The sequence below is a fragment of the Papio anubis genome, chromosome 4 (assembly GCF_008728515.1).
Source record: "Papio anubis isolate 15944 chromosome 4, Panubis1.0, whole genome shotgun sequence".
Lineage (NCBI taxonomy): Eukaryota > Metazoa > Chordata > Mammalia > Primates > Cercopithecidae > Papio > Papio anubis.
Window position 1 is genome coordinate 28686073 of NC_044979.1, and position 13955 is coordinate 28700027.

The 13955-nt window shown below is 41.0% G+C and overlaps 1 protein-coding gene across 3 annotated transcripts in view; it reads left to right on the forward strand.

The window, feature by feature from the left end:
- UBE2H (ubiquitin conjugating enzyme E2 H) overlaps positions 1-13955 on the forward strand; it is a 118034-nt gene that overhangs the window by 66318 nt on the left and 37761 nt on the right. For 2 of the 3 annotated variants that reach the window (XM_003896588.4, XM_009203856.3), the window contains exons 2-3: positions 510-586; positions 1767-1841. In XM_003896588.4, the coding sequence (XP_003896637.1) occupies positions 510-586; positions 1767-1841 (152 nt within the window). The remainder of the gene's footprint in view (positions 1-509; positions 587-1766; positions 1842-13955) is intronic. The other variant, XM_009203857.2, reaches the window with a different exon arrangement.

Here is a 13955-nt window from a genome sequence, read left to right on the forward strand (position 1 = left end):
TTTAGTAGAGATGGGGTTTTGCCATATTAGCCAGGCTGGTCTCGAACTCCTGATCTCAGGTGATCCACCCACCTCTGCCTCTTAAAGTGTTGGGATTATAGGCATGAGCTGCTGCGTCTGGCCAGTTTTTTATGTATGTAGGCAAAATGCAGTCTTACACATTTTACATGTTTAACCTGTCTAATCCTCACAGGAATCTTATGAAATGCTGTTTTCCCAATTTGCAAAGAGAAAACGAAGACTCAGGGAATAAATTGGCATTATTTTGGCTAGGCTCAAAAACTCAGTAAATGGCAGTCCTGGGATTTGAACAGCAGTCTCTGAATCCAAAGCTCATGTGTATTCTTCTCACAAGAGTATATAGCCTCCTAAACTACCAGAATTATGTATATTTTATCAATGTCCTGCCAAATTTTGGTAACACTTTAAGTGGCATATCCCGGGGGTGTTATTGGTAATTCTGCCAGGTACTGTAAAGCCTGTGTAATTTCCTTTACCATCCACCTTAGCATTGAGAGTAAACATGAGGTTACGATCCTGGGAGGACTCAATGAATTTGTAGTGAAGTTTTATGGACCACAAGGAAGTAAGTACATGTGTTGGTATGTGTTCTTCTATTACAGTCTTTTACTGTATTTCTTAATGAATATCAGAGACAGATGGTAGCATGCATAGTTTCTGAAAAGCAAGTTTAGTTGGACTCTGGAACCAGTGAGGAAATATTTCTCTTATCACAATTACTTGATATACAGTCGTCCCTTGATATCTGCAGGGGATTGGTTCCAGGACCACCTCATGCCAAAATTCACAGATGCTCAAGTCCCTATATAAGATGACATAGAATTTGCATGTAACCTGCACATATCCTCCCATGTTCTTTAAATCATCTCTAGATTACTTGTAATACCTAACACAATACAAATGTTATGTAAATAGTTGTTATACTATATTTTATTTATTTTTTAAGTGAAGGAGTCACACTCTGTCACCCAGACTGGAGTGCAGTGGCACGATCGTGGCTCACTGCAACCTCCACTTCCTGGGTTCAAGCAATTCTCCTGTCTCAGCCTCCCGAGTAGCTGGTACTACAGGTGCCCAGCTCATTTTTGTATTTTAGTACAGACAGGGTTTCACCATGTTGGCCAGGCTGGTCTCGAACTCCTAACCTCAGGTGAGCCACCACACTTGACCTTTTTTGTATTTTTTTGTGTTATTTTTAATTGTATTGTTTTTTATTATTGTTTGGATTTTTTTCTTGAATATTTTTTATCTGTGATTGGTTGAATCCAGGAGTGTGGAACCTGCAGATATAGAAGGCCGACTGTAGTTTTCTCTTTATATGACAGTACTAGACATGAGTTGTAAATTCTGGATTTTGTTATGGATGGCCACATAGATGGTTTCCAGGAAATGTTTTTTGTTGTTTTCTTTTTGTCCTTGGAGGGGGCATGAATATGGGGTTTATTGAGATATGAGGGAAAGTAACATGGCTATTACTTACCAAATAATTGAATAGTGTTTGGTACTTTTGAAGAATCAAGTAAATTGCAGGAGAGAATGAATCTGTTTATTTTTTAACTCTGGATCTTCCCAAGAAAAGTGTCTTAATCTGAACATGATGCACCTACTGATTGTAATAGATTCCTGACTCTTGAAGGAATTAATTTGGAAGGTTTTCAGATTAGGGGATAATGTTTAATTTACACTCAGATTTATTTTCTAATTTGGAGACGCAGTTCTGATGAACATTTTTACTTTTATTTCAGCACCATATGAAGGCGGAGTATGGAAAGTTAGAGTGGACCTACCTGATAAATACCCTTTCAAATCTCCATCTATAGGTATGTGACTACTTGGTTTTTCTCCTTAGAGAGTTTTGAAATCTAAGGGGAAAAAAATCCTGCATTTCAGGGGAGATAATTCCAGAAATGGCTACCTAATTGAATTTTTCCTTTTTTGGCTTTGGTTAATTAATCAGTGACTTTTGGGGGGAACTTCTATAGTGTGTTAGAAGACATTTAAATATACCCTTTGCATAATTATAATGACCATTACTTTAGATTTTTGTCTTTCAATGTCAGATTAAACCAACTTTCAGGCCCCACTGTCCTTTAAGCTGTTAGCAGGAAAACAATAAACGTATCTTAAGTCTAATTTTGAATGCCAGATTGCAAGAATGAATGTTATATAGTACGTATTTTAATCCTATCATTTTCAGAAATCCTCCCTAGATCCTACTTTGCTTTTTTGTTCACTCCAACTCTGGGTACCTTACAATTAAATGACCCTTTGCAGTCTTCCCACCTCCAGTCTTTTCAGCCCCCTAAACAGCAGAAGAAAGAGTAGAAACCTCAGTGGAGTTGTACAAAGAGGTACTTTCTCCTCACCTTCATCTCCCTTTACCTTAATGGATGATGTTATTTACCTGTCACCCCCATTAAGGCACTCAGTGACAGATCTATCCGATTGAAGGTTGACACCTTTAAATATTTGGAGACTGCAGAATGGTAGTAATTTCGTTAATTTAAACCAACTTTTCTTTTTTTGCTTCACTTTATACATGTCTTTAAAGTATTTTAAAATATTGACCAATTTTAAGTAAGAACAATAAAATTGTAATATATTGAGCATTCTCTGACAGACTAAGCCTCATGTTCAGAATTGCCAGAGTTCAAACATTTTGCTACTGCTTTGGGCTGTCAGCTGTCTTTTTTTTCTTTTTTTTCTTTTTTTTTTTTTTTGAGACAGAGTCTTGCTCTGTCGCCCGGGCTGGAGTGAGTGGCACGACCTCAGCTCACTGCAAGCTCTGCCTCCCGGGTTCACACCATTCTCCTGCTTCAGCCTCCCGAGTAGCTGGGACTACAGGTACCCCCCACCACACCCGGCTAATTTTTTGTATTTTTAGTAGAGACGGGGTTTCACCGTGTTAGCCAGCATGGTCTTGATCTCCTGACCTCGTGATTCGCCCACCTCAGCCTCCCAAAGTGCTGGGATTACAGGCGTGAGCCACTGCGCCCAGCTGCTGTGGGCTGTCTTAAGAAGTAATGCCCGATCTCCTGGAGTCTAGACCACCCCTCACTACACTCCTACTCCTAACCAATTGAATCAGAAATTTATTTCTTGCTACAGGGGCCTCTAAGTTTCAGCATTGTGAATGGTAAAGTGGGACTGGAGCTGTGAGGTGTTGAGCCTTTGAGACAACCCCCGAGCACATCTGACTTAGCACCTGTATAGGTGTAGAAACGTATATGCCTGTACACCCTCTCCTTTTGAGAGGGCTTTTCTGTTGTGTTGGTGGTTCCCTGTCCCCAGTTTATTCATCTTCTAACTTTAGGGTGTTTCTGTCTATTCAGCGATTTAAAACTCTTATGCTGTTTAGTGATATGAATTTAAAGCCTTTATAGAAGTCCAAATCATGCAAGTTCATTCAGATACATTTCATAAATACCTGCTTACCTAAAGGCTAAAAACTGGCATGCTAAGTCTGGTTTTGTTAACCCCACATTCCTAGTCAGGAAGAAAACAATAGAGCTTGTTGAAACTAACAGTGAACTTACAGAAATGCAATTTCACATCCTGTAGAAATGTAGTTATTTCTCAGACCTTATATTAATGTATTTTTCTAGGTAATATGATTATCTCATCATAACTTTCTAGTTAATAATGTCTAAACTTTAGATGTTGCTTATTTATTAACTAATGACACAAAAAGCCTGCATGCTTTCTTAAATTAATGATGCAATATGAAATTTGGTTTGGACAAATGACTCAGCTAATTTAACTTCTTCATAATTTTTTCTTTTGCCTTTCTCTGTGCTTTCAAGACTTGATAATGCCTACAAATGTGTATCATCTTCTCTTAGGGAAGTAGATTTAGCTGAAATATTTGTACAAGCTGTTCTTGTTTCCTCCAGAGGAAGGTTGCATAAGAGAGTTTCAGTCAGTTGTGAGGGTGACCCATTTTCAGGTCATCAACAATGTAATTACTGTTGAGATGTGCTTTCAGCATTCGGAAAGGTTGTGGCTCACTTAGAAAAGGCAAAGATTCCTTTTTGAGTTGCATAGATAGGTGTAAAATTATACAGAAGGGCGAGGAGGTAAGATAAACCCAATCTCAACATTCTTTTTAAATCTTGCACCTGTTGTATCTGGGTAGGTGTACTGTTCTTCCTGAGCCAAATTTTCAGCTTTTAAACAATCAACTGTGCAAATTTAGACCAAACATCTTTAATGCTTGGATCTTGGAATTTTGCAGTGTCTGTGTACTTTGTTCTATTTTGTGTGTTTGTGTATGGATGTATATTTTAATTGTGTAAATGACCCATATCCATTAGAATAATGTAAGAAAATCTGTAAGCCAAAGTAAAGAAAAATCAAAATGTCTCATAATCTTATCCCTTAAAGGGTATCATTATTTACATTCTGGCATATGCTCTTTTAAGACATTTCTCTCTGAATATTTAAATATATATTCAGTATAATGTGATATGCTCATCTTTGGGACACTCTCCAAATATAGTTTTAGAAAGCTCTCAGTAGTTCCATGATTGCATGAGATGTCCCTTTAAAACAATTTGCATCTGCAAATGAATGGGTATTCTAAATAGTGGCATAGCTACTTTTTGGAAAGAAAAGGAATATAAATAGACACCTTAGGAGATTATGAACTTACTCTTACAATGCCATTATTGTTTCAAACACTTTGAGCTCTTTTTTTTGGAATTTTACTTCTGTTTGAATATCATAAATGATGGCAAATATTGATGCTTTGAAGCTGGATATGAATTTTTGAAATGACTAACAGTCATTTAAGCCCAAAGAATAAGGTGAATGGAAAAACGAGTAATATCAATTGGGGTATAAAACTGGCCCTCTAGGCACATTGAAAGAGTAATTATAAAACTCCTTTAATCAACTATAACATCGCTGAATATTTGCATAGTTTTCCAGAGAGACTGCTTTGAAATGAATCATATTTTAATCTTTTTCTGATTTACTTGAAAATTCAGACTTTTATGTTTTTCATTCAGAAACATTAGTTCCTGGAGTGCTTAGCAATGCTGCTGGGTGTTACTGTATAGGAGTTAGGAGAGTGTGATTGGTCAGTGGACTGGTTATCAGGACAGAAGTTCTGGCCCTGGTTCTCCTTGACCATGAGAGAGATACTCAGCTGAACCATTGTTTTCTCTTCTAGAAAATGAGATACTAGAATTAAATGGATTCTGCATGTTTGATATGACGAGTATATTAAAACTCGGAGTACCTGGCATCCTGCTGGACACGAGGAAGGTTGTAGAAGATCTTTACTGGTTAGGAGAGAAGAGGAACATAAATAAAATACTACGTGTACTTTAATGGCATGGTTCCATTGTTTTTTAGGAGAGGTGTGAGTCAGCACCTCAATTTAGAAGATAGAGTGTAAGGAAGAAATAAGTTTCTACAAGAAAGATTGTCTTCACAAAAGCTTCAGAGTTGTTGAGGTGTGCATGAGGACTTTAGAGATACTCATTCAGAACCCCAAGTAATCCCCAGTTCATGAAGATTTTGTTTTATGCAAAGAAGTTGCTGCAGAGACTGCCATAGCTCACACTTCTCCGGGTTCACAGTTTTTAGCCTTTGATACTTGCACTGAGCTATTAAGTGAAAGCTTTCACTAAACAGACTTGCAGTTACAGTGTGGGTGAAATAAAGATGAATGATCTCATAGAAGAGGGTAATATAGTATAATTTTTAATAAAAAAAAATAAGCAGAGGATACAAAATGGTTTTATGTCTAATCCAAAAGAATGCAGATTAAAACGATAGTACAGTATATGATTTGTCAAACTGGCAGATAAAACAGTATTGGCAAAGGTATTATGATATAGCCAGTCTACCACTATGTATTGCTTGGTAAATATTTTATATCCTTCAAATATTTTTATTTAAAAAATTTAAAATTATCTAAAAAAAATTTAGCAATCTGCACTGTCAAAAGAATACGTGAATTTTAGTGTTATAATACCTAAAAGTCAGAAGCAACCTAAATGACCCAGTCTGTGATAAGGTAGCTAAGTGATAGTACATCTTAGTGAATAAAATGTTTTACGACCATTACTCATGTTTTAACACCCTCTTCGAAGGGCTGCACAGGAAAATCTTTTTTTATATATTACAACTCTAATGTTTTCCCATGCATTTCACATTTGAATGCCAAACTATTGATGTTATCCATAGCTGTTCAGTTAAAGGAAACTAAAAGCATACTATTCTGTAATTTCCAAATAGTCTACAATGTTTGCTTTTATTACAAAAGTAAGTATTTTTAAACATATTGCAAATGTCTTTTGACTGTCCTGTCTGCATTATTGTCTGAGTCTACACTTTGCTGTCTTTTGCTTTAGAAAGCCATCAGGCTCGGCCAGAATTCCCCCCAGTAGCTTGCTTAGGACCTGCCTGACCCACGTGTTTCCCGGCAGCCTCCCTTCTTTTTTCCTTTAAATTTTAATTATGTGTGTGTGTAAGTGCACACACAGTTTTCCTTCCTTTGTTTTCTACTCAGAGTTTAGCCCATCTCAGATACTGTCTTTACACACAACTTTCTTCACTTCTTTCTTCCCCCTTTTTCTCTTCTCTTGGTTGGTTACCTCAAGTACTTCTCACCTTTTTCTTTCCTGCCTGACTCTTCCACTTCCCCCTTCCCTTATTCCATTTATCTCTTCATATAAACCGAAAAAGGCCCCTCTTTAGAGCTTATAATCATAATGGGAATACTTTTGATAAGCCTAAGCCAAGGAGAAAAAATATAAAAGTCTTCTAATAAAAGATACAGGGCCGGGCGTGGTGGCTCACGCCTGTAATCCCAACACTTTGGGAGGCCAAGGCAGGTGGATCATGACGTCAGGAGATTGAGACCATCCTAGCTAACACAGTGAAACCCCATCTCTACTAAAAATACAAAAAATTAGCCAGGCGTGGTGGCAGTTTGCCTGTAGTCCCAGCTGCTCAGGAGGCTGAGGCAGGAGAATGGCGTGAACCCGGGAGGCGAAGCCTGCAGTGAACCAAGATCGCGCTACTGCACTCCAGCCTAGGCAACAGAGCGAGACTCTGTCTCAAAAAAATATATATGTGTGTGTGTGTGTGTGTGTGTGTGTGTATACATACATATATACACACACATACATATACACACATATACACTATGTGTATATATATGTGTGTATGTATAAATTGTGTGTGTGTGTATATATATATAATTAAATTCAGGGCTTCTAGCTGTTAAACATCTTGCAACATCCAGAAGTTCTCTTCTGGATCTATTATATTCTCCTTCATATCATACCTACTTTACTTAAACACTAGCATTCCAGATAAAATTAAGACGTTGTCATTTTATCTTACATTTAAATGATTATTGGCTACTATTAACAGAATTGTATCCTAATTTCAGATAGAACTATAGAATATTTTAGAATCTTTTGTAAATAACTTTAAGAGTAAAAAACTTTAAGGAACCCTGTCATCATTTATACTTCTTAAAATATAGAAAACTGTGTTATAAGATTCAAGTAACAAGTTTAGAAACCAATTTGTGAAATGCTACCAATCTGTATCTACGTATTTTCAGTGAGGAGGACCCTCTATTAGGAGCAGGCTGTATGCATTGCATCTGGGTTGCAATTTGATGATACCAAAGCTGGGAAGGTAAGAGAAATGAGTTGAGAACAGGATTCTGGAGGAACTGCTGAATGGTTTGCTGAGCGTTGGTAGAATGGTCAGGTACAAAAGCAGCAAGCTCGGGCTGCCGTAGAACTTGATGTGAGGCCAGGCACAGTGGTTCATGCTGTAATCCCAGCACTTTGGGGAGGCTGAAGCGGGCACATCATTGGAGCCAAGGGGCTCGAGACCAGCCTGAGCAATATGGAGAAACCCCATCTCTAAAAAAAAAGATACAAAAATTAGCTGGGCATGGTAGTGTATACCTTTAGTTCCAGCTACTTGGGAGGCTGAGGTGGGAGAATCACTTGAACCCAGGACACAGAGGTTGCAGTGAGTTGAGATAGCGTCACTGCACTCCAGCCTGGACGACAGTGAAACTGGTCTCAAGAAATAAAAAAAAATTAAAAAAAAAAAAGAATTTGATGTCAGTGGCATGAAGCAAGAACTTGCTAGACCCATTTGAGTAAATGGAGACAAAATGGAAAAAGTCACGGCAATACAATAGTTAAAATACTCTGAGCTGGCTGGGCACAGTGGCTCACGCCTGTAATCTCAGCACTTTGGGAGGCCGAGGCGGGCGGATCATGAGGTCAGGAGATCAAGACCATCCTGACTAATACGGTGAAACCCTGTCTCTACTAAAAAATACGAAATATTAGCCGGGCATGGTGGCGGGCGCTTGTAGTCCCAGCTACTCGGGAGGCTGAGGCAGGAATGGTGTGAACCCAGGAGGCAGAGCTTGCAGTAAGCCAAGATCGCGCCACTGCACTCCAGCCTGGGCGACAGAGCGAGACTCTGTCTCAAAAAAAAAAAAAAGAAAATACTCCAGGCTATACTAGTGGCCTTTAAAATTGGGTCAAACTATCAGGATGGTTCAGGTTGCCCTGTTCCACTAGACTAGACAGCCTGTCAGAGTTCCTCTTGAATTTCCCAGTCTGCCATAGGTTCTTAGTTGAAAGATACTCTGATAATCAGTGTGCCATAATTTTTTTTTTTTGAGATGGAGTCTTGCTCTGTCACCCAGGCCAGAGTGCAGTGGCACCATTGCAGCTAACTGCAACCTCCGCCTCCCAGGTTCAAGTAGTTCTCCTGCCTCAGCCTCCTGAGTAGCTGGGATTACAGACATATGCCACCACGCCCTGCTAATTTTTGTGTTTTTTAGTAGATACGGGGTTTCACCATGTTGGCCAGGCTGGTCTTAAATGCCTGGTCTTAGGTGATCCACCCACCTTGGCCTCCCACAATGCTGAGATTACAGGCGTGAGCCACCGTCCCCAGCTGATAATTTTTTTTTTTTTTTTTAGCTCATGCAAGTGATAAAGGGAACTGTGTTAATCTTTTTCATTGTCAGAATAGTAGACTGTTCTGGCATTATACATTTTTTATTTCACTCTGGCCAGAAATGACCTCACACTATTTTTGGAGTGGAGGTTTATAATATGGCTTGACTAAACTAACTATAGAACTTAGACTACCATTTTATTTTATAACTTCCTAGATGGAATCATTCTATAATTACTCCCTCAAGAACTAGCATGAGTAACTTCACTGAGCAGTATTTAAGCAGGGGTGGGCCAGTATTTGGAGTAGAGAGGAGTGTGTCATTCACAAGAGGTTTCAGATTAGTCATTTAACAAAGGCCTATTTGTACCACCGTCTTTTCGCAAATAAAATGAATTCTGGGACTGGGCACGGTGACTAACGCCTGTAATACTAGCACATTGGGAGGCCGAGGCAGGAGGATCACTTGAGGCCAGGAGTTCGAGATGAGCCTCACCAACATAGTGAAACCCCGTCTCTACTAAAAAATACATATATATATAAGTAAGCTGGGCATGGTGGCACGTGCCTGTAATCCCAGCTACTTGAGAGACTGAGGCAGGAGAATTGCTTGACCCTGGGAGGCAGAGGTTGCAGTGAGCTGAGATGGCGCCGCTACACTCCAGCCTGGGTGACAAGAGTGAGACTTCGTCTCAAATAAAATGAATTTTGGGGCTGGGGAGGCAAAATTCCATTAAGATCACCTATGTACTTCTCTAATAACCATGGTTATGAATTTAGACCTGTCCCAAACAGTTATTTTTTTTTTTTTATTTTTTTTTTTTTGAGACGGAGTCTGGCTCTGTAGCCCAGGCTAGAGTGCAGTGGCCGGATCTCAGCTCACTGCAAGCTCCGCCTCCTGGGTTCACGCCATTCTCCGCCTCAACCTCCTGGAGTAGCTGGGACTTACAGGCTTCCGGCCACCCTCAGCCTAGTTTTTGTATTACTTTCAGAGACGAGGCTTTCACCGTGTTATGGTCTCGACCTCCTGACCTCGGATCCAATCTCGCCTCGGCCTCCCAAAGTGTTGGGATTACAGGCTTGAGCCATCACACCGCCCAAATAGTTTATATAATTGGCAATTCCTGTAGTGATCTATATCTTTTTTTTTTTTTTTTTTTTTTTTTTTTTTTTCCTGATATGGAGTCTTGCTCTGTCGCCCAGGCTGGAGTGCAGTGGCACAATCTCAGCTTACCATAACCTCTGCCCCCCGGGTTCAAGTGATTCTCCTGCCACAGTCTTCCGAGTAGCTGGGATTACAGGCATGGGCCACCAAGCCCAGCTAATTTTTGTATGTAGGAGAGATGGGGTTTTATAGTGTTGCCCAGGCTGATGTGGAACTCCTGACCTCAGGTGATCTGCCTGCCTGCCTGCCTTGGCCTCCCGAAGTGCTGGGATTATAGGCGTGAGCCAATGTACCCAGCCAATGATAAGTATCTTTTGAATTCCAGTAGAGAAGAGAAACAAGTTTCCAGTAAAGAAGGTTTTTTAAAAAAATAAATAGAGATAATGCTATGAGAATATAAGCCACTGTTAAAAGTTCTTTTACTGGTGTTCTGAAAATGACATTTTTCAGGATAGATTTTTAAAAAAGTTATGTCTGGCAGCTGAGACTTTGGCTATGGCCTACATCATTTCTTCTAATCAGTTTCACAAATTTAGTGGATACCTACTGCGAGCTGGGTGTTATTCTGGGTGCTGTGGATGCAGAAGTGAACAAATTGCTCTCTTAATACTCTATGTTCTTTTGGAATGAGAAGATAAAGCAAAATTTAAAACTTCTGATAGCAGCCGGGCGCAGTGGCTCACGCCTGTAATCCCAGCACTTTGGGAGGCCAAGGCGGGCGGATCATGAGGTCAGGAGATCGAGACCATCCTGGCTAACACGGTGAAACCCTGTCTCTACTAAAAATACAAAAAACTAGCTGGGTGAGGTGGCGGGCGCCTGTAGTCCCAGCTTCTCAGGAGGCTGAGGCAGGAGAATGGCGTGAACCTGGGAGGCGGAGCTTGCAGTGAGCTGAGATCCGGCCACTGCACTCCAGCCTGGGCGACAGAGCGAGACTCCATCTCAAAAAAACAAAACAAAACAAAACAAAACTTCTGGTAGCTTTATGCAGAGAATTAATGGATAGAATAGGTACCTTGGATCAGATATTCAGGAAGGGTCTGACAAAGTAAATTTAAGCTGAGACTTAAAAAGATTAAAAAAAAAAAAAATTAAGCCAGCCGTGATCCTCCAAAATCAGGGGTAAGAGCTTTCCAGGCAGAAGAAATTTTGAATACAAAGGCCCCAGCCTGGAAAACTGTGTAAAATGTGAGGTGTATGACACAGGGGCTAAAATGTGAGGTGTATGACACAGGGGCCAAGCGGCAGGCAGGGTCGAGTTCACAGACCGCTTTGTAGGCCAGGTTAAAGGCTCAATTTTCATTTTAAATGTAGTAGAAAGATTACATAGTCTTCAGCAGGGGAGTGAAAGGTCTCATTTTGTGTTTTAATGATCATTCTACTGCTGTGGGGCAAGAAACAGTGACGGGATAGAAGCACAGTTATAAAAGCTTTTGTAGCCAGAGATGCTGGTGGCTTGGACAAGGCTGCCAAAGTCAAGAAACTTTGTTCTAGACATACGCTGCTCTGAAGAAATGTGGCTCCGTTAAGGAAATCATCCAAATGGGGGTGGAAGATAAAGGGATGGTCTATTGTTTGTTTTTTAAGACAGGGTCTCATTCTTTTGTCCAGGCTGACCTCCAGTGGCGTAATCTGGGCTCGCTGCAGCCTGGACCTCTGGACTCCAGGCATAGGCCACCACGCCTGGCTAATTTTTTTGCATTTTTTGTAGACATGGGTTTCACCATGTTGCTCAGCCTGGTCTTGAACTGCTAGACTCAAGCAATTTGCCCGCCTTGGCCTCCCAATGTGCTGGGACAGCAGGTGTGAGCCACCGTGCCTGGCCTGTTTCTAATTTTTAAATGGAAGATTCTGAAGGATTTTAAAGTGCTTATTGTAGAGAGATGTTTAGAAAAGGGAGAGCTTGGTGATGCTGGAGTTGGGAAGAGAATTGCAGGAGCACCACCATTGAGAAGGAAGGAGAGAGCAGGATCGGAACCCAGAGGCCTGGTGTTTCAGAGGAGGGGAACATTTGTGCAAGCTGTTGAGGCAGGGAGAAAGAGTGTGTGTGCAGGGAGGAGTTTAGAAATTTTTATGGAAAATGAGGGATCCTGCCAACTGACTTTCATCTTCTCAAAGAAAAGGGACATGGCTATTTAGTGAAAGAACTGGAGGAGAGGGTTAGGGGAACAAAGGGAGAGAAAGAAAGTAGATTTGCAGGATCATGGTAAAATGTAACAGTCATGGGAGACTGGGGGAGCAAGCCACTAGAGAAAGGAGAAAGGAAGATTGTAGGTGATGCTGAGTCCATGAAAGGCTGTTGAGCATGTTTAGATAAATTGGTATATATTTGTTTACTTATGTCTCTCCTCCCTGCCAGCTCAGTAGATGTGAACTCCATGAAGGCAGTCCCTGGGTCTGTTTTACTACCACCACCTCTGTCCTCCCAAATACTCACTACTCAGGGCCTGATACATTGCCCGTTCTGCAGAAGAATATTTGTGTGAGTGAATGAATGCCTACCTAGTGGTACCCTCAAGTCCAAGTTGAACAAATGTGAATGATGCTTCCGGTGGTAGATTTGCTAGATGGGCATTTTGGAAGGGAGAGGACAGGAGATTTGCAGAGGGTTGCTTGAGAGTGAGGATGGTGATGGCTCTTAAATCTTAAGCTGAGTAAGAAGCCAGTGAAGATAAGAGGGCTGGTAGGTGGGAAGAAAATGGGAGGATCTGTGGATTACATTTAACAGGTGAAAAAAATTAGTGATTCCTGGGGTGGGAAGCTTTTGGCAAGGATAGGAGATTGATTGGTAGGATAGGAGATGTCTGAATTTGTGATTGGGAATGTTTTGTAGCCAGAGATGCTGGCTACAGAATAACAAAGGTCAGGGTATGTCCTTGGGAGCATGAAGTGGAATGGAATAGAAGAAAGGTCATTGAGGAGAACCTTAAGAAACAGGCCAGGCACAGTGGATCACGTCTGTAATCCCAGCACTTTGGGAGGCCGAGGCAGACGGGATCACCTGAGGTTGGGAGTTCAAGACCAGCCTGACCAACATGGAGAAACCCCGTCTGTACTAAAAATACAAAATTAGCTGGGCACGGTGGCACATGCCTGTAATCCCAGCTACTCGGGAGACTGATGCAGGAGAATCGCTTGAACCCGGGAGGCGGAGGTTGCAGTGAGCCGAGATCGCGCCATTGCACTCCAGCCTGGGCAACAAGAGCAAAACTCTGTCTCCCCCCCCCCCCCCCCCCCAAAAAAAGAGAGACCCGGGTGTCAGGAGTATGGTCTGTATTGTCACCAAAAATGACAGGAGTTGGGGCAGAGAGCAACTTGGGGGCCAAGCCAGGTGCTGAAGTTCTCAGTGAGAGAAGCCAGTGGTCAAATGGTCCCTTTTAATGTGAAACCTGCCGTGAGCAGGCTGTAATGTCTAAATTCATTTACCTGCATCTTGCTATTAGCCAGAGTAAAAATAGTACAGTAGCTTTCCCACTCCCTTCCCCAGGCTGCCACCTCTAAGGATAACCCTGCTTTTGCATGTGCTTGTTACTATCAGAGGACTTGTCCATTTCTTTCTTGAAGTTGACTGACGCCGGTTTTAATTCTGCCTTTGATGGCTCATTATTATGTAATCTTTTCATTTGCTATTTAAACTTCCATCAAACTTGCTGCCTAGGTTAGTTCCTACTCTGTATTGGATGACCTCTAGCTTTTGAGCTGGTTATTCTGACATCTTTTTGGCATTAAATCTATTTTTTTCCCTTTAGGATTTGGTGTCATAATGAAAACAAGTATTTTTGGCTTCCTTTTTCTTTAAACTGAAATTCTT